Raw genomic sequence first — 20,252 nt, forward strand, 5'->3', positions numbered from 1 at the left:
AAACTGGATATCAATGCAAAATGTGGAAAAGAATAAAACTGGACCCATATCTTATATTACATAGAAAAATTAACTCCAAATGGATCAAAGACCTCAACTAAGAGCTGAAACTATAAAACTCTTAGAAGAAAACATAAGAGAAAAGCTCCCTATCAGATTTGGCAATGATTTCTTAGGACACCAAAAGCACGGGCAACAAAGGAAAAAAAACATAAAATGGACTTCATCGAAATTAAAAACTTTTGTGCATCAAAGGGCTCAATCAAGCAAGTGAAAAGGTAACATGAAGATGGTACAGAGTATTTGCAAACAATATATCTGATCAGGTATGCAGAATTTATAAAGAATGCCTACAACTCAACAATTAAAAAAAAACCAACCCAATTCAAAAATGGGCAAAAAAACTTAGATATTTCTCCAAAGATAGAGATAGCCAATAAGCCATGAAAAAATGTTCAACATTACACATCATTAAAGGAAATGTAAATCAACACTACAAAGAGCTACTACTTTACACCTATTAGAAGTCAGCTATTATTTAAAAAAAAAAGTTGGTGAGAATGTGGAGAAATCAGAACCCGTGTGCACTGCTCATGGAAATGTACAATAGTGTAGCAACTATGGAAAACAGTATAGTAGTTAAACATAAAATTACCATATGAAAATTGGTAAACATCTGGGGTGCCTGCGTGGCTCAGTCAGTTAAGCATCCAACTCTTGATTTCAGCTAAGGTCATGATCTCAGGGTCACGAGATCAAGCCCTGCATGGGGCTCTACAATGGGTGTGGAGCCTGCTTAAGATTCTCTCTCCCTCTCCCTCTGCTCCTCCACTCTCCACACTGCCCCACATACCCCACCGGCTTGGGTGTGTCTGTCTCTCTCAAAAACACTCTCTTTTTTTATTTTTTTTTAAAGATTTTATTTATTTGACAGCAAGAGACACAGCGAGAGAGGGAACACAAGCAGGAGGAGTGGGAGGAGGAGAAGCAGGCTTCCCACTGAGCAGGGAGCCGGATGCGGGGCTCGATCCCAGGACCTTGGGATCATGACCTGAGCCGAAGGCAGCTGCTTAACCGACTGAGCCACCAAGGCGCCCCCACTCTCTTCTTAAAAAGAAAAGAAAAGTGGTAAAAATTTAACAAAAAATTTAAATATAAAATACCATAGGATCCAACAATTCCACTTATGGGTATATACCCAAAGTACTGAGAACAAAGCCTCAAAGAGATTATTTGTACACCAATGTTCATAGCAGCATTATTCCACAATAGCCAAAAAGGGGTAACAACTCAAATGTCCATCAACATTTGGATGGATAAACAAAATGTAGTTGTTATATATTTAATGAAATACTATTTAGCTTTAAAAAGGAATGAGATTCTGATACATGCTACAACATGGATGAACCCTGAAAACATTGTAAGTGAACTTTGTCAGACACAAAAGGGCAAATATTACATGATTCCACTTAAAGGTATCTATAATAGTCAAATTCATGGACAAATTAGAATGGTTGCCAGCAGTCAGGGGGAGGGAAAAATGGGGAGTGTTTAATGGATACAGTTTGTTTGCAAAGATGAAAAAATTCTGGAGGTGGATAGTGGTGATGGCTGCCTGACAATGTGAATGTACTTAATCCCTCTATACTGCACATTTAAAAATTATTAAAATGGTAAATTCTATGTTTTGTGTATTTTGCCACAATTAAAAAAAAAAGGTTAAAAAGGAATAAAAATAGAATTTTTTATTGGCCAAATGCAGAACTATGGTATGGTGGTAGCAATAAGAAACTTAAACACAAAAGTAGTTGAAAATTACATAGTAAAAAAGAATGTATGGGCTGAACAATACAGGGATGAGAATACAGGGCCATTCCACTGGGGGAGGAGGGGTAAGATTGAGAATCAAGAAAAGAGAGGAAGGGAAGCTGGTGAGATGACTGACCCTAAACAGTCTCATAGCCCCAGATGGATCTGCTCTGTAAGTTACAAATAGAGTAAACCTTCATTGAACACTTGCTATTTGTCAGTCACTGTTCTAAGCACTTTATATGCATTACCTTGTGTTTTAACAAAATTGGCCTTGGTGACTCTGCCTCCAACTAAATTTCTGCTCCTCTTAATTACATGAAAAGGTTAACTTGATATTCAAATAATATAAATAGTTCTGGCTATGGCTTGGATTTCTGAAACCAACTGTTTTTAGACATTTAAGAAGGGGGGTTTTTTAGTTATACGGTTAAATTCATTTCCCCTCAATAGCATCTCTCCAATATCTTACCACATGCATACATAAATGCATAAAAACTGCATTTAAATACTATGAGAATGAGTAGATAATCATACTCTTTAACCATTGGTTGTCCAGCCTTATAGTGTGTGTTTTACTTTCTAGTCCTTCTCCCATCCCCAACTCCCATCTCTACTGCAAAATATAATTTTATTGGTTTTTTTGGATTATAAAAAAAGATGTATGCTAGCATTTAAAAATATATACAAAATGTAAAAACACCTAAAAGTCACCTCAAATGGCTATTTATTTGCATTAACAATCATAGTATGAATTACTCACAGATGGCGCAAATTAAGCAATATAAATGATATACTAACATTTCAACCTAAATTTTTTTTGCTAACTGGAAATACTTTAAAATTTTTAGTATTAAATATTCTTCAATCCTAATATTGAAATGTAAATAAGCTAACAACTGATTCTTACCAACTTCATGAATAGTTTTAGTTGTAGTTTTTAGTAGTATCTGCATGCATCGATTTTTAAACTTTACACTTAAAATTATCATCCAGGGGTGCCTGGATGGCTCAGTCAGTTAAGTGTCCGACTCTTAATTTTGGCTTGGGTCATGATCTCAGGGTGGTGAGATCAAGCCCTGCATCGGGCTCCACACTGGGCAGGAAGCCTGCTTAAGATTCTCTCTCCCTCTCCTTCTGCCCCTCCCCCACTTAAAAAAATTATCATCCATAACGATGGATGTTTGCAAAATGTCTTCTATCAAGGCTAATTTATTGCCTTTCAATAGTCAAAGTGCTTTCAGGAATGTGGAAAAGTACAATTCAGATTTCATTCCTTTTGTTAATGTAAAATTATTAACAACTATAAAACTCTTTCACATAGGCAAGTCAGCCCTATATAGAGCAGAACAAACAGCCATGAAAGCCATGCAAACAATCTAACCTAGAGATTTCTATAAGAAATCTATCAGTGCTGAAAATGTCTCCCATCAGAATCATCCCTTTAGGTTACTACATTATTTTCACAGTACATTTGTTAAAATGTAAATGTTCACTAGGAAGAAATAATTACTATATATATAAAAAAGAAACAGTTCATAACTTCTTTAAATTTGAGCATAGTTCACTCAGTAAAAATTAACTGGTAGTTAAGTCCACTCTTTCAAGGAAAATAGGTAATATAAAGATCAAGTACTAAAGGGCTTATATATTCAAAGTAATGACACTTATGACTTACCTCTAAAATCTGACTAGCTCTAGGTAGTGGGTGCCCATCAGCCTGGACCATTGTTATCTGAATGGGAGACTGTGAGAGAATGCTGGAAGAGCTAGCATAAGTCTAAAATCAAAGAGAAAACACAGGTACTTTTTCTCTGTATAATATTAAACACAGGCAAAATTTAAAGGTCACTAAAACACTACCTAAGGGACACCTGGTGTGTACTTATGCTTGATAAGTAATCACTTATGTTCGATATAACCTTGTGGCAGATACCACAATGTCAGTGCTAGAGTTTCGTGGTCATCTAAAAAATTGCAGAGCTCTTTTACAAGAGCCTAAACGAGGTGCCTCAGGCCTCTACACTCACGTACATAGTAAGATAATTTACAGAATGCCAAATAGAGACCAGATGAGGTCATAATTAAATTCAAAATAACATTGTTTTACAGTAACATATGAAAAATAATTTTTAAAAAGCTTTATGATATGAACACGTCTTAGCATTTTAAAAAGTAAAATTAAGATGTCTTATATTCCAGGGGCGCCTGGGTGGCTCAGATGGCTGGGCATCTGCCTTCGGCTCAGGTCATGATCCCAGGGTCCTGGGATCGAGCCCCACGTCTGGCTCCTGGCTCAGGAGGGAGCCTGCTTCTCCCTCTCCCTCTGCCTCTCCCCCTGCTCATGCTCTCTCTCTCTCTCTGTATCTCTGTGTCTTGAATAAATAAATAAAATCTTTAAAAAAAAAAAAAGATGTCTTATATTCCATAAATGCTTCATTTTGATACTCTTACCTTAGATTGGTCAAGAATTTGAAATTTTTCCCATACTATTTTATCACTTTCGAATTTTTTCCACGGATTGTTCCGTTTTTCAGAAGCTTCTTTTTCTTTCTTCTTTAAAGCAACCTGTTCATCTGTAAATAATGTCCTTTTTAAAAAAATGTACAAAAACTGTAAAAAAAAAATCATGTAAACAAATCATGACCTTAAAGAGCGCAGACTCCAACGTAGATCTAATCAAAATTGTTTTTTAGGGAGATTAACTCACAAGACAGAGAAGAATTTTAAGAGATAAGGAATAAAACATTTAATCAGAACCAAACAAGTATGGCACAAATGGATATAAAATGTTTATTATAATTAGCAATAAAAATCAAATTTTTCAGAACAACATATTTTATATTATGCAAATTATTATGAGGTTCTACTGTCCTGTAATGTTCATTCAGTTATAATAAGAGACTGAAAAGATAAACCTCTGGATTCAGAGAACCCTAGAATCAAATACAAGTTCAACCACTTCCTATCTATGTGACTGTGGGCAAACTGCTGTTCACCTTCCTAAAACTCAGTTTCTTCTTCTGTAAAATAAGAATAGTGTCTATTTCAGTACAAGGCCTAGCACAAAATAAATATGTAATAAATGTCAGCCACTATTATTCATAACTGCTGAAGAGTAAAAAAACAAAATCTTGTGTCTAACAAACTGATATAAAAACTAGGCCCCAAATCATCAACAGTTCTTAAAAATTTAGAGATGTATAAACTTAAATTTCAAGAATATTAATGAAAGCATGACTTCAACAAAGAGAGATGTGCTTTTGTTTTAACAGGATCAAATAAAAGAAAGCAAACTTTTTAGATAATACAGCATAAAACACTTCAGTCATTTCTAAGTAGTTCCAACCAACTTCAGAAGTTTGGTATTACAGTTTGATAAGGAAAATTTGAATTGAAAGAAAATATTTAAAACTGAAAGTATGATACACACACATCAAATCTCCAAACCTTCAGATATTGCTACCATACATTTAATTTCTTCAAACTTTTGTTACCTTTACTTCCAACATCAATTCATTCCCAATTTCTTCTGCTTATCTCTTTTTTTCTATCACCTGTTTCAGCAGCATTATGACTACCTCAGAGGACTTCCTAGTTGAGTGGAGGGTGAAGCCCATCTTTATGCTTTTAGTACAGCTATTCTTTTTTTTTTTTTTAAAGATTTTATTTATTTATTTGACAGAGAGATTGACAGCGAGAGAGGGAACACAAGCAGGGGGAGTGGGAGAGGGAGAAGCAGGCTTCCCGCCGAGCAGGGAGCCTGATGTGGGGCTCGATCCCAGGACCCTGGGATCATGACCTGAGCCGAAGGCAGACGCTTAACGACTGAGCCACCCAGGCGCCCCTAGTACAGCTATTCTTAAGTACAACTGCTACTTCACATATTTTCCAAATTCTGACACCTAGACCATTAAGTCTAGTCCAAGAAGAAGAGTTTCTTAGTTACTATCAATATTTTAAGACCTTAACAGAAATGATAAATTTTTATTATAAGGTCTATAGGCTGATAAAAAGCAGTAAGTTTGTTTTAGTATGGAATATACTTACTGATACCATATTAATGATTCTTGATCAGAATGTTTTATTTTAAAGAATGAAGTCTATTTTTAAATAAAACCATCTTTATATCCATAGGATTTCTATAACGGAAAAATATGAAAATGGATTCTCAGGAAATGAGAAAAGTTTAGGAATCTTTGACCTCCAGAATGATACTGATGACATTAATACTTATTGCTCACCTCTGGTCTCCTGTACACACTAAGAGACTACCAGACAAAAAGACACAACCTAAAGGAATATAAAACCACAAAGCTTTCTACATATTGCAGCAAACTAGTCTAGATAGCAAATGTTATAAAACAAGATTTTTTATGGTATCATACTGAAAGATATAGTTCAACCTCAATATATATTCCTTAAGGCAACAAAACTATAATAAAAGGTGTAATAATTACCTACCAAGCTCTTTCTTCCACTGGGCTTTTTTTGCTTCCAACAAACTTCTGTCACGTTCTCTTTCCCCCAGAGTACTGAATATGTCAGCTGGTTTCCATACATTCTCTCTAAAACAACACAAAAAATAACAGAAATCTTGTATGTTTCTATACAAGCTACTCCATAAATATTAAGTAATAAACTCAAATAGCTCTCAGTCTTCAGAGTAAATATTTCACATGAAAAGTCAAGGAAAAGCAAAACCATTTTCACAAGATGACTCCACAATAATAGATATGAGTTACATACATGGCAATTTTCTGCTCATACTGCTTAGATGTCTCTTGATTTTTATTTAAAACAGATTTATTTTCATCCAGGACAGATGAAAGAGCCTCAGTTTCTTGGAATACTCCCATAACGTTCTCATCCTCTGGCTGACTGGAAATACTGTTTAAACGTAGACTGCCCTGACCTAGGAGGTAAAAATGCGTGTTTTAAAATGAACACTAAAATTGCATGTATTACAATACCTTATTTTGGCATACTGCTACACACTTTAAAACACTGCCTTACACATTACCAAAGTATTCACCTCTCACAACAGTCCTTCAGTGGGTATTATGATTCCCTTTTGTCAAAAAAGGAAACTGAGCCCAGAGGTTAAATGGTCCAGAGATACGGCCATTGCTATGTAACCTCTTGTGTCTAATATGAAAACAAACAAGCAACAACAAAAAAACTTCCATTTACTCTTGCTAACAGTATTTTTACAAATAATATAAAACACCAATCACAACTTAAAGAATGCAAATAGGTTTATGAAAAACTCATTACCTTGTCCTTATTTTTCTCATTTAGCTGGAAAATCAATGAAAACTTATTATGGACCACTGTCTCTACGCTCCGTTGTATCTATTCCAAATGTTTTACACAGGCTCCTATGCTTGGCTCAGAAATTGTCCTAAGGCTTCTTAATGTGCTAGTTTTCCCAATGAGGAGAAAGTGTATTTAATATGCAGGTCATTATATGATCAGACAAATTCTGCCTTCAACTTTGTTGATATTGATATTCTCTCTCATTATACGTAGTAAGTTTTTATTTTTTGTTCTCTAGGCTACAATTCTAGCTTTAAAGACCCAGCTCCCTCATTTTACAAAGAATAATCTAGACCAAGACAAATTACTCCAACTTGAAGACTTTGGGAATGTATAGAAGCTACCTGGTCCCCAAATCAGTTGTGGGGCCTCTTCCTGGTGACTGTTAATGTTATTTTTATTTATTTCGTTATAGCCTAACAAAATTTTAATGACATTTCTACTCATTAATTCCTTAGCTCAAAGCTAAAGAAATCAGAAGGCTTTTAAAAACAAAATACAATGCCCTAATGAAACAGAAGACCTGTAACATTCTTCTAATCCTTCCAAGTCTGTATTTATTTTTTTAAAGATTTTATTTGACAGAGAGAGAGCACGAGAGAGGGAATACAAGCAGGAGGAGTGGGAGAGAGAGAAGCTGACCCCCCACAGAGCAGGGAGCCCAACGCGGGGCTCGATCCCAGGACCCTGGGATCATGACTTGAGCCGAAGGCAGATGCTTGACAACTGAGCCACCCAGGTGCGCCCCAAGTCTGTATTTTATATTGGTTAAAAAGATAGTGCTGCCAATCCTTAGCATGGATTAAGGGTCAGGAAAAGTACAATGGAGGGGCCAGGAAAATAATCCTTTTCAGCAACTCAAGTCAAATATTCAAAGGTTCCTTCAATTTCACTAGAAATACTATAGTGATTTTTTACAACATTTTATATAATTATTTTTAATGTAAGTAAAGCTTTCTACATTTTGGAGTAAGTACAACATCTTTTTGTACTAAGATCTTTAGAGTCCACAGAACTGGGTTTCTTAAGGCTATGGTACCATGACTGTAATATTCTGAGCATTAACCTTAAAATATGGCATATTATAGCTTTTATTGAAAGTAATTTTGCACAAGAATGTTCTCTAAAAGAATATTTTAAAAGACTGTTACATGGTAAATTAGAATTTCAGAGGCACAGTTATGTAGAATGAAAAATTCTAAAACATACTGGTAAAATTAATATTAAAAATTAAAACTTCAGAAAAACCTTACTTGTTTCCTCCTTTCCATTTTCAATCAGGGAAATGGATTTATTTCCTTGGTTCACAGTCATCAAAATCTGTTGTAGTTGGTCTTGTGTTAGACACACCAAACTGCTCTTCATATTTTCAGCTGTGATGTGTTTTTTGCAAAGCTTCTGTTTAGCTACTACAGATGTATTTATGGTGTTTCTAGTCTTCTGTATATTGGGGGTTGCAGGTGAAATCTCTTTCTGGACATAAAGACAGTCTTTATCTACATACTGCTTGCATAAATCCTTAGTGGGTGAAAAAGTCATACTATTTTTTTCACCTTTTGCCAGTGAAGTTTCTGAACCCATTCTCTTCTTTTGCAAAAGTTTTCCACTCCTGATACAAGTATTTTGTGTTGATTTTAGAATGTATCCAGTTTGTTTTGTTCTTAAAGGACATTTTGCAATCTTGGTCTTATTTCCCATCTGTTAAAACACCAAAAATTTATTCTTTATAACAGCCCATGAAAAATCACAATTATCTTTATATAATTTGTGATGTCAGGCCTCTAAATTTTTTTCCATTTTGCTGTTAAGACACTATATCCATGAGACACTAACATATAACCTTTGCAAATCTTCACTTGAAAGCTTCAACAACTGGAAATTATTTTATTTCAACATAATCAATACAGAACTTTTATTTTAGTTGTTACAGGACATCTCCATTCTACTCCAGCTTTGAATCTCATGTCATGATTGTATCACTCAGACCACCTCTTTTCTTTATAGGTATCTACAGACCTGTGAGTTAGTAATATAGATTAGTTATTTCTTGAGTAACTTAAATTGTGGGTCAACATCCTTTTAACATAACTCCTATCTTTTTTTTTTTTTTATTTGACAGAGAGAGAGACAGCGAGAGATGGAACACAAGCAGGGGCAGTGGGAGAGGGAGAAGCAGTCTTCCCGCAGAGCAGGGAGCCCAATGCAGGGCTCAATCCCAGGACCCTGAGATCATGACCTGAGCCGAAGGCAGTCGCTTAACCAATTGAGCCACCCAGGCACCCCACATAATCCTATCTTAATTATTAGTGCTTTCATATCCACATAGATCATTCTTCCAACTCCCTGGCCTCTCATTTCCTTGAACTCTGTTCCTATATTCTTATCCTCCATGCTACCTCAGCTACTCATTCTCATAGTGATAGCTTATACTAACCTTGTAACTACTCCTAACTACAATCCCTCCATAATCTGTTTCAAGTATGGCACAATGACCAACACCCAATTTTCCCCAGCTCACTTCCTTGCATATCCCAATTCTGATAATTCTTTAACTCAGCCGGGGTCTATAATCTATTTATCCTACCACCTTCCTCTTGTCCTCCTTTACCAATCTTAAATTCCATGATTAACCAAAAACCACCACCATCTTCTATTCTCAACTGCTCTGCTCTGACATACACACTTTGCAAATCCCCAGACTGGTAAAATCTAACTCTTCACCTACTCCGTGCCTGCACTCAGGAAGAAAAATACAAAGCCACAATATCTAGTTTCACCTTAAATACATAACCCAAAACAACAAATGGGCCCTTCATGCTACTCAGCAGTTAGACATTTTGCAAATTCATTTACTCTCTCACTCTTTTAACAATTTCAACTTTCTCCTCTTTCCCAAAACTAACACTTTCTCTTTCATACTTATTGTCAGCTGAAGATCTTGATCACTATTGTACTGAAAATCTTACAGAGAAGCATTCAGAAAAAAACTTCCAAGTTTCTACCACTAAATCTGTACAAGCATCAGTACTCATACAAACTGCTTACACTCCTGTTATTTGCAGATATCCCCATAACCCTTTCTTTCTCAGGGATCTCTTCCTAGCAATTCTTTGCTTTCTCCTGAATCAACTGTTTCTTTCCTGCTAGATCACATCTTTACCGTCTTTAAAAATACATGATCCCACTTTCTCATCTCCCACAATCCCATTCCAGCCAAGCTCTCACCCACACTCCACCAAAACTGCTCATCAGGGTCATTTTAATAACTTTTTACGAGGCAAATTCAGTGACTGATCCTTAGATCATCTTACCAGACTTATTAGCAGCATGTGACACAGTTGATTATTCCTCCCATTTTGAATCACTTTCTCTATTTCCTGAGGACTTCACAATTCTGGTTCTTGCTGTTCCTTTTCAGTCTTCACTGGCTCCCTTTCCCCCAGACCTCTTAAAGTTGCTTAGTCCCAGGATCTCTTAGCTCTAACTTAGCTCATTCACTTGCTAATTTCATCTACCCTTGTGGTTCTAAGTATTATCCATATGCTGATGACTCCCAAACTTGCCTCCAGGATGGACCTCTCCTCCCCTAACTTGAGGTTCCATTGGCCTATCCAAACACTTCCACTGGGTTATTAATAGCCATTTAAAACAGCATGCCCAAAACCAAACTCTTGATATCCCACATGCCCCTAAATAACTTCCTCCAGTTTTTCCCATCTCAGCTACCCATGACAAAAATTTTGGAATTATCGACTATTGTCCCATATGCCACACTTGTCATCAAACCTTGTTTTGCTCCATCTTCAAAATATATTCTAAATCTGACCACTCCTGAACAACTCTCTTACCATCCCTCTACTCCAAGACATTAGCTCTTGCCTGAATTACTGAACAGCCTTCAGATTTTCTTCCTTCTGCCCTTGCTCCCCAGTCTGTTCTCAACATAGCAGCCACAGTGAGTACCTTAATAGGTTAAGTCAGATCATGTCACTTTCTTCAAAAGCTTCTAATGGTTTCCTATCTTACTTAGGAGGAAAAACTGAACTTCATAATATGACCAAAAAAGACCTAATGATCTGTGCACTCTTCACACTTTATCCCCTTATCTGATCTCTCTGATCTCATTTTCTATCTTAGCCTCCAGTCACATGGGCTTCTTGGCTATTCCTAAACCTCCAGTTTTAGGCCTTAGCACTAGTCTATCCCTCTAACTGGGACATTCTTCCTTCAGATTCTACATGATGCACTCACCTCCTTCAAATCTTTGCTCCAACATCACTAACTCAGTAAGGTTTTCTCTGACCACCCTATTTAAAATTGTAGGTTTTCTGTTCCTTTTTTTGGGTAGGGGGAGGTTGTAGCAGGTTTCCTGTTCTACCCTCATACTCCCACCTACCTAGCATTCCCTTTTCCAAAGACTGCTGTGCCCCTGAAGTAACTGTGCCTCTTCCCTTTCTCTCCTTTATTTTTCTCTATAGCACTTTTCATCTTGTAACATCCTATATTTATTTTGCTAAATGTATGCCCGTTCAACCCCTTTTCCAATGTAAACTCCCTAGGGCAGAAATGTTTGTATACTTTGTCCAGTACAGAATAGTGAGTGGAACAGAGTAGGTGTTCAGTAAATTTTTTATTATCCTCAACTATACTATTTTAAAAACTGAATTCTCTCTCTCCCATATTTGTTCCCCCTTCCAAAATATCCCATTTCTGTGGCACTGTTGTTCTAATCTCTCAGACCAGTAAGCATGGAGTCATCTTTAACTTTATCCTCCTTCACGGTCTTCTTTAGCTTATGCGCAAGTATTGGTCATTTCTTCCTTCCAAATATCTTTTTCTCACCATTTACATGACGATAAGCCTAAATTTAGGTTTTCATTACCACACTACTAGATTACTGCCTGCCTATCTCATATCTTTCCCCTATTTAATCCACTGTACATTTCAGCGAACCCAATTAAACTAATTCAATGGTTGTTCAATCAAAATTAACTGCTTTTTATGTGCTCACCAATATGGAAAAGTGCTAGCGGTAAAGATTAATAAGATACTTGCTGTCAAAGAGTGAGGTAGATACCACATGACTTTCACCCACCTTATATCCCAACTCTCCTTGTCTTTCAGTAACTTACAAAATATATAACCATACTTTGACCAATACCAATCCTATTTCACGCTACTTTTCAAAATATACCTGTACTATCAGCCACAAGATCTGTTTATTATCCTCTTCATCTCATCTACATCCTATTTGTTCCTGGCTTTAGGCTTTTGATAATACCAATACCACAATGTAAAATGCCTTTTTACCCATCCAACTTGTGGCGATTTTTAAAAAGTTTTTTAAAGATGTATTTATTTTGGGGCGCCTGGGTGGCTCAGTCGTTAAGCGTCTGCCTTTGGCTCAGGTCATGATCCCAGGGTCCTGGGATCGAGTCCCACACCGGGCTCCCTGCTCGGCGGGAGGCCTGCTTCTCCCTCTCCCACTCCCCCTGCTTGTGTTCCTGCTCTCGCTATCTCTCTCTCTGTCAAATAAATAAATAAAAATCTTTAAAAAAAAAAAAAAATAAAGATGTATTTATTTTAGAGGGGGAAGGGAGGGACTGAGGGGGAGGGAGAAAAGGAGTCTCAAGCATACTCCGCAATGAGTGCAGAGCCTGATGTAGGGCTTGACCTCACAACCCTGAGGTCACAACCGAGCCAAAATCAAGAGCGGGACGCTCAATGGACTGTGCGACCCAGGCGCCCCTGAGGCTATTTTAATGTAACTAATTCTCTAAGTGAGAGGTGGCAACCTCAAATACCTACTGTAAATTAGGCTTGGTAGGAACTGGGATGAGCTGAAGAGCATTTTTCTATCTAAAGGAGGCAGCCACCATTCAGAACCAGCCTACACCGCCAAAGAGGAATCTGAGTCTACTTGCTAGATTACCCAGTATTTCAAGAGAACCAAAAATGCCAGATTCTACATTAAATTTTCCTATTTTTAGATACTACACTTCCCCAAGATACACCCTATTCCCCAAATGCAAATTATGCTATTTTGGTATTTTGCCCACTATTTTCTGAGCTTAGAATACACTCCCATACCTCCTTACCTATAAATAACTGCCTCATCTTTTAAATTCTAATTAAAATGTCACCTCCTTTTACGAAGCTTTCCCTGGTCTCCTCAAGCCACAAAGAGCTGCTCTTTGCAGTGTTCTCTGCCTTTTATAATCCTACCATGGCATACATTATAGTCTACTTGTATTGTGGTTATTTACCTGACTGATACCATCACTTCCAGAAAACAAGGCCTAGGTTTTACTCATTTTTTTCCTCTGTCATAGAAGAAATACAGCCAAGAACGGTACCCCACTAAAATTTTACAGCTTTAATAAATCCTTGTTAAATAGAAACCTACTAATTGGAGCTCTAATTTAAGTAGAATTATCCTGCTACATTCCACTTACAAAAGAAAAAAATATACCAAAAAAATCTTCTAAAAATCTTTAATAAGAAGGGGAGAGGGGACAATGCCCTGGCATGAGGTCCATATACATTCAGCTCAATTCTGATTACTTTTTTGGGGGCGGGGGGGAGGGGCAGAAGGAGAGGGAGAATCCCAACCAGGCTCCACACCCAGCTCGGAGCTCAAAGCAGGGCTTGATCTCACAACCCTTAGATCATGACCTGAGCCAAAATCAAGGGTGGGATGCTTAATTGACTGAGCCACCCAGGCGGCCCCTATTTTTTGTAGCTAAACGGCAGGTAAAAAACAATGAATGGGGCCAGCAAAAAATCATGAACTACCAAATAAATATTCAATTATATTCAGGTTACTTAATAAGAAAAAGCAATCTAGCCCAAATAATTCCCCAAGTGTTTACTGGATCAGGTAAATTTTAATAGATCAAAGAAGAGTCTTCATGTCATAAACAAAAATTTTTAAGTAGCAAGTTGCTCTTTTAACTAGTTTTAATTCTACCAATATTTTTCATAATATAAACAAAGTCCAATGCATTTGTTTAATATTGGCTGAGTTTATCATTTATATGGGGCCAGGATCCCAAGGCTAGAATCAGAGAAAATAACATTTTAAATTATAAAATATGCTACTAACACTAATATTGTATACACCCTTTAGTGTGTCACTACTCTGATTCTCACGTGTAGAAATTCCTGTGAAAAATATTTTTTTAATGTTTTCAACTAACCTGTGAGACAATTTTAAGCATAAGAGTTTGGAATTATAAATTATTCATGACACTGAATCATTAATATTTCTCTCATTTCTCCTCCTTATAGCTAACCATCTTTACTTCATATTCCTTACCACAGATTTAAAAAAATGCAGAAGGGATTTTGAAAAAATTAAGAAAGTACTCTGACCACACACGTGTTAAACTTGATGATGATGAGAGTTCAGTTATGTCTAAAGAGCACACTATGAGCATGACAGTAATTCAACCTGTGAGGAAGGGGAAAACCAGAACTGTAGGTAGGTGTTATAGTCACTCAGGAACTTCTCCCAGTAGAAAAAGAAAAGCACCATGAAAAGAGAATTCACCAATAACTTATGGAAACGAGAATCCAACACATAGCTGCAGAACTGAGATCTGGGAGATTAAAAAACAGATTTAAGCAAAAAAAGACAAGCACTACTGTTTTTGCTTTTTTGTCTTCTGTAAAGACCAAAGAAAGAAATGAGGAGGATTTCAGCAACCCCTATAAATATGGGAAGAGAAGCTCCTTAAAATAAAATCAATATAGAAGGGAGACTTAAGTTGCACCAGTATTTTTTTCCAGCTTTATTAAGGTATAATTGACAATTAAAAATTGTATATATTTAAGGTGTACAACTTGATTTGACATATGCATACACTGTGAAATAGTCACCACAATCAAGCGAATTAACATATCAATCACCTCACATAGTTACCATCATCAGTATTCTGAAGTCCCCAAAACAAGAGGAATAAAACCAAACAATTTGCTCTAAGACAGTAAATAATTTAAGATCAACATCGGCTGAGACACATTATTCCAGAAAAAAGAATCCTAGAATAAAATATTTCTAGATTGCTAGTAGAATCTTGTAATGATTCTATCAAAAGTACAAAACTAGTAATTTTGTTATAGGCATGAAAGGAGACCACCATATTAAATTGGTTAAAAAGACAATGAAATGTCTTCACAAATGTGGTGATTAAAGCAAATCCATTAAAGACATCAATAGAAGGGGAAAAAGGTGAAAGAGAATAGAGGCCAGGGGAATATGGAAATCAACTATGACAAGCAGCTTTTTATCTAGGGATCTCAAAAAGGGGTGCAGTATTTGTTAATGTGATTCAAATATAATAATTAGTTGCAATATTTTAATAGAGCAGGACCTGGGGCGCCTGGGTGGCACAGTCAGTTAAGCATCCGACTCTTGGTTTCGGATCAGGTCATGATCTCAGGGTCGTGAGATTGAGCCTAGAGCCTCATGTGGGGCTCCGCACTCAGTGTGGAGACTGCTAAGAGTCTCCTCTCCCTCCTCACCGCCCCCTAAAATAAATTTAAAAATCTTAAAAAAAAATTTTTTTTTTTAAAAATAGTGCAGGACCAGGAAAAAATATACAATTTGTATTGTGACTAAAAAAAGCACACAAGGTATATAGCTATATACCATATTTAGAAAGAAATAACTTTTATAAGTAGCATGTGGAATTACTCTGATTATCATCACCCATTTATGCTGGATACTCAAGCAACTTCACCTTGATTAAACCTGGAAAAAACAGCAAAGTCATCAAGAGCTCAGAGGTGAAAGGTGCCACATCATCCAAACTGAGCTCTATTCAAGATACACAAAGACTTTAAGTTGTTACAAAGATAAAAGAGGGCTACAGTAAATTGTGGGAGAGTTGAAATTTCTGCTGATAGTAATCTAAAAATGGAAAAAGAAATAAAGAACAAGAAAAGTAGGATATCAGAAAGTTGTTAAAGTGGTAAAGGCATTTTGGGTTCCTGATAAAAATAATTTAAAAGGAAAATTATCATTAAGCTCAAGTATGATCTCTTAAAGGAGAAAGCAAAATGCATATATGAATTTGGTGAATCAAATACACCGTTTTGGTGTGGGAAAATGGAATCTGAGTATGAAAAAAAAAATATTTTCATTTTAAAGTGTGAATATATATTTTTAAAGATCTCAGGAACTGCACTGTCCAGCATAGTAACTACTAAATTTACATTAAAAATTAAATAAAATTAAAAATTCACTTCCTTAGCCACACTAGCCACATTTTAAGTGCTCAATAACTACACATGACTAGTGACTGGCTACCATCTTGGAAAACACTGATCTTAGAACATTACCGTCATCACAAAAGGATTTATTGGACAGCACTGATCTAGAGACAAGAGGTTCTATATGACTTTTTAAACTGAAAAATTATGATCCTATTTCTGTGAAAGGACCAGCCTGAAAGCAAGAGAACAATAACTTCTCATCATTATCCCATACCCCTTATAATATATTGACAGGAATTATTTTCAAACCACTGTAAAGAAAACCACATTTTACATTCAAAAAACAGGTCAGGTCATTTGGCTTACCTTCACAGAATTTTTTGATTTACATTCTACAAAAGAAAACAATAATTACTGAACTATCAAACAAAAACATACTAAGGCAGTCACAAAGGAAAATTTTAATTAGCATTGTTTTAAGAAGATACTTACTATAAATATTAACCCCCAATGCATTAACTTTAGGCCCTGTTTGAGTGTTCTAACTTTTACAGTGTAGTGCAAGTATTTCTATTTCATTTGTTTATTTTCCAAGATAAAACTATAAACAGATCAGAGAAAAAGAAAATAATGTGAAAAAGAGGACTACCAAATATACGGAGTTTTAAAACTAATACTAAAAATGACTTTAGCAACTGTGGGCTTATTACAAATTTAATTTTCTAGAACAACACACTTTACATGTACAGAACATAATTACAAAGATTTTACCTAAATTATTCATTAGGCAACATATTAAACATGAAATATACTGAAGCATTAAATTTTATGAATAAATACTGACAGTGGTAAGCAGTGATATAATCTGACTTTACTGGCTAAAAATAAATCTGAGAAAGTTGGCCAAAAAACAGCTTTTTGTAAAATATCATTTAAATATTAATCTATTACAAGCAAAAAGTATATTAAACTCGTATAAATTTTATGTAGGAATTTAAAAGTTAATATTTTAGATTTCTGGTAACACAGCATACCATATGGAGACAATATTAACTTGGTTTTTCCATCCAACAATTCAGTTTCAAGCTTTAAACCATCTCTGCAAAATAAAAGAAAGTTGTCATTTTTAAGAAGCAGCAAGATTTTAAATAGAAATGAAACGCTCATTTGAACCTTGAAAGTAAATATGTTCTTTTGAATTTATACAGGAATCTTGTAAATAGTAAGCCATTCTTTTAATAAAAAAAGTTTTCCAATCCGAGATAAAACTAAACACTAGAGGGAGAAAATTCCTGAAACTTTCCAATAATGCAGAGAATTTGTTATCTTTAACATGAAACTTCATTTTCTTACTGGTAAGCAATAAATCCAATCATCACAGCATTATTTAACTCTTACAACTCTAGACTGGAAAAAAAAGTGCCGTTACCAAAACTCCCCACTTAAGTTAAAGGAGCAAAACATATTTAACTATTTACTAGTCTCTCATAATTATCTCATGACTAACACATTCTATGCATGCTACAGCGTTAATTTGAAAGTGAACTATTACATTGCCACCAGGATCGTTAACTTTTTGAGCACAGCGACAGTTTGTTACTATCACAACAATAAATCTGTAATAGACTTTGGCTGCTCTAATTTATTTGTGCATGTCCAATGCAAGAGCACAAAGTAACAGCAGACACTGCCAAGGAAACTTGAACATAAGATCCTAATAAAAACTCCACTGAAAACAAAAACAGTCCACATTTAATCACTGTTTCCTAAGAGAGAGGGGAAAAGGTGTGTGTCATTAAACATCAGTAGGGACATAAGCGATGTCCAAGAGACAAAATTAAATCCAGCGGGCCAGACAAGGAAGAGACAGGTTGGGAAAGGTCTGATTAGGGAACAACGAAATTTGCAGTGTTGCTCAGTAGAGGCCATCAAAATACCCCAACTTGGGCGCCTGGGTGGCTCAGTCGTTAAGCGTCTGCCTTCGGCTCAGGTCATGATCCCAGGGTCCTGGGATCGAGCCCCGCATCGGGCTCCCTGCTCTGCGGGAGGCCTGCTTCTCCCTCTCCCATTCCCCCGCTTGTGTTCCTGCTCTCGCTATGTCTCTCTCTGTCAAATAAATAAATAAAATCTTTAAAAAAAAAAAAAATACCCCAACTTAAATTTATCAAGGTAAAGCACTGGAAAAAATGGGTTTTAAAGGTTTCCCTGGGGCAGGGTTAGAACAGTTCACGTTTACGTCGGTGAAACTGAACAAACAAAAGAATGAACCCGAAAAGTACGTCTGTTCAGCATTATTGCACCGTAAACTTCTTCTGGGGCAGATGTCTTATTTTTCTCTTTCCACATTCTAGGACACAAAATTAATTTGCTAAATGATGTGCAACAGTCTGAATTTGGTGACTTTTCTTAAAATATTAAACTTCCCAGTGATTAAAACCCTGCAACAGTCATTTTTATTCAACCACTACTTAACGAGGGTCTATTAGGGGCCAAGCACTAGCAGTGCATCGATTCCTCAACACCCGGCTCCTAGCATTACGAGCGTTAAACTCATCTGGGCGCTCACAGCCTACAAAGACGCCAAAGCCAGAGGCGCTAAGGACGGGGGCCTGGGCCAGGATTTCTCCCGGGAAGCCGCTAAGCTTTATCTCTCCATCTGCCCTCCCCGCTTATCGCCTCTTCTCCCTCTCCACCCTGAGGTCAATGAGAGGGCGGAAAGGAGGTCCCGAGCAGATTTACCCCGAGTTAGGATGTGGAAAAGCGACGGCGGCTGCAGCAAAGGCCGTCCCGGGCCCCTCGCCCCCCTCCGCCTCAGGGAGCCGGGCGCACGCTGGGAAGGTGCTCCACGAAGGGCTCCGAGGGCCAACCCAGCTTTATCCCGTCTTCGCTAAAGACCACCCTTCCCGGCCCAGCTTACCCCAGGTTCATGGCCTGACCTCTCGCTCTCTCCACAGGACGCGCAACCCCTGTGTACGCCGGTTGCCGCCGCCGCTCAACAAGCGTTGCGCCGATTGGACACAGTGATACCGGCGAGCTGGGAGAACGGACCAATCAAAGTTGGGCGTGCTGGCGGGTGCGCTCAGCGGGGGCGAGGCTGCAGGGGCGACCGCCTCCGGCCGCCCGGCCTGAGGCTCTCCGCCCTGACACTTGGGTACTGGGGGCGTTGGTTCCTCAGAGTTGTCGCACCCCGAGTTCACTCGGAGCTCTCAGAGAAGTGCCTCAGCTCAGGTGTAGGTAGCAAAAATATGGAGAAACAAAAAGCATAAACCTTTTAGGAAATGAACACTTTCCATATTTTATCTTTGCAAGAGAGGTTATTTGGGTATAAAATAAGTTGGAGGGCAGGGTGTTGGGGAGAGACTCCTAGGCCGGGTACAGGATTTGTCTTGTTTCTGGCTTTGACCTCCGCATGAGGCCGGGTACATTATAACTTTTTAAATTGACACATTCCACAAGTACTCAATAAATTTAGCTCTTTTGTGCCATACAGAGATCTAAGCACTTTGTCTGTTATTGGAGCTTTACAACATTATCCCTGAGGCACAGAGGTTAAGCAGCTCGTCCACGGACTATCAAACAATTGAACCCAGAGCCGGTGTCCCGAGCTAGTGTTCTATGAGTCTAACTCCGGCTCATTCTTAAAAATCTAAATTTAAACGTCATTTTCTCCAAGAAGCTCCCCTGGAATCCACTAGTGGGTAAATCAGGAACCCATTTTCTGCGCCCTCCCCCCATCCCTGCCCTTCTGATCCCCGTACTAATGCATCTAAGATCCTGCGTCAGAGTGAGCTTCAGAGGGGCAGGCAGTTGGTGTCTTACATACCTCCGTAGCTGCAGCATCTGACACTGAACAGTGTAGACAGTAAATAATTGTGAAATGAAAGAACAGCAAAAATTAAAAATGC

At 37.3% G+C, this 20,252-nt stretch overlaps 1 protein-coding gene across 17 annotated transcripts in view; it reads right to left on the bottom strand.

Annotated features, from left to right (window-relative positions):
* Nucleotides 1-19,369, bottom strand: part of CCDC66 (coiled-coil domain containing 66) — a 78,592-nt gene extending 59,223 nt beyond the window's left edge. For 7 of the 17 annotated variants that reach the window (XM_036082430.2, XM_036082431.2, XM_036082433.2 and 4 more), the window contains exons 1-8: nucleotides 19,265-19,343; nucleotides 17,382-17,446; nucleotides 16,714-16,739; nucleotides 8,382-8,826; nucleotides 6,559-6,724; nucleotides 6,274-6,377; nucleotides 4,264-4,385; nucleotides 3,488-3,589 (exon numbers count right to left, since the gene is read on the bottom strand). In XM_036082430.2, coding sequence (XP_035938323.2) covers nucleotides 3,488-3,589; nucleotides 4,264-4,385; nucleotides 6,274-6,377; nucleotides 6,559-6,724; nucleotides 8,382-8,826; nucleotides 16,714-16,739; nucleotides 17,382-17,446; nucleotides 19,265-19,275 — 1,041 coding nt within the window. In that variant the 5' untranslated portion in view covers nucleotides 19,276-19,343. Of the gene's footprint in view, nucleotides 1-3,487; nucleotides 3,590-4,263; nucleotides 4,423-6,273; nucleotides 6,378-6,558; nucleotides 6,725-8,381; nucleotides 8,827-16,713; nucleotides 16,740-17,381; nucleotides 17,447-19,264 lie in introns of those variants that run through there. The other 10 variants (XM_078076895.1, XM_078076893.1, XM_078076890.1 and 7 more) reach the window with 8 other exon arrangements.
* Between the last annotated feature and the right edge of the window lie 883 nt (nucleotides 19,370-20,252).

The sequence above is a fragment of the Halichoerus grypus genome, chromosome 1 (genome assembly GCF_964656455.1).
Source record: "Halichoerus grypus chromosome 1, mHalGry1.hap1.1, whole genome shotgun sequence".
Lineage (NCBI taxonomy): Eukaryota > Metazoa > Chordata > Mammalia > Carnivora > Phocidae > Halichoerus > Halichoerus grypus.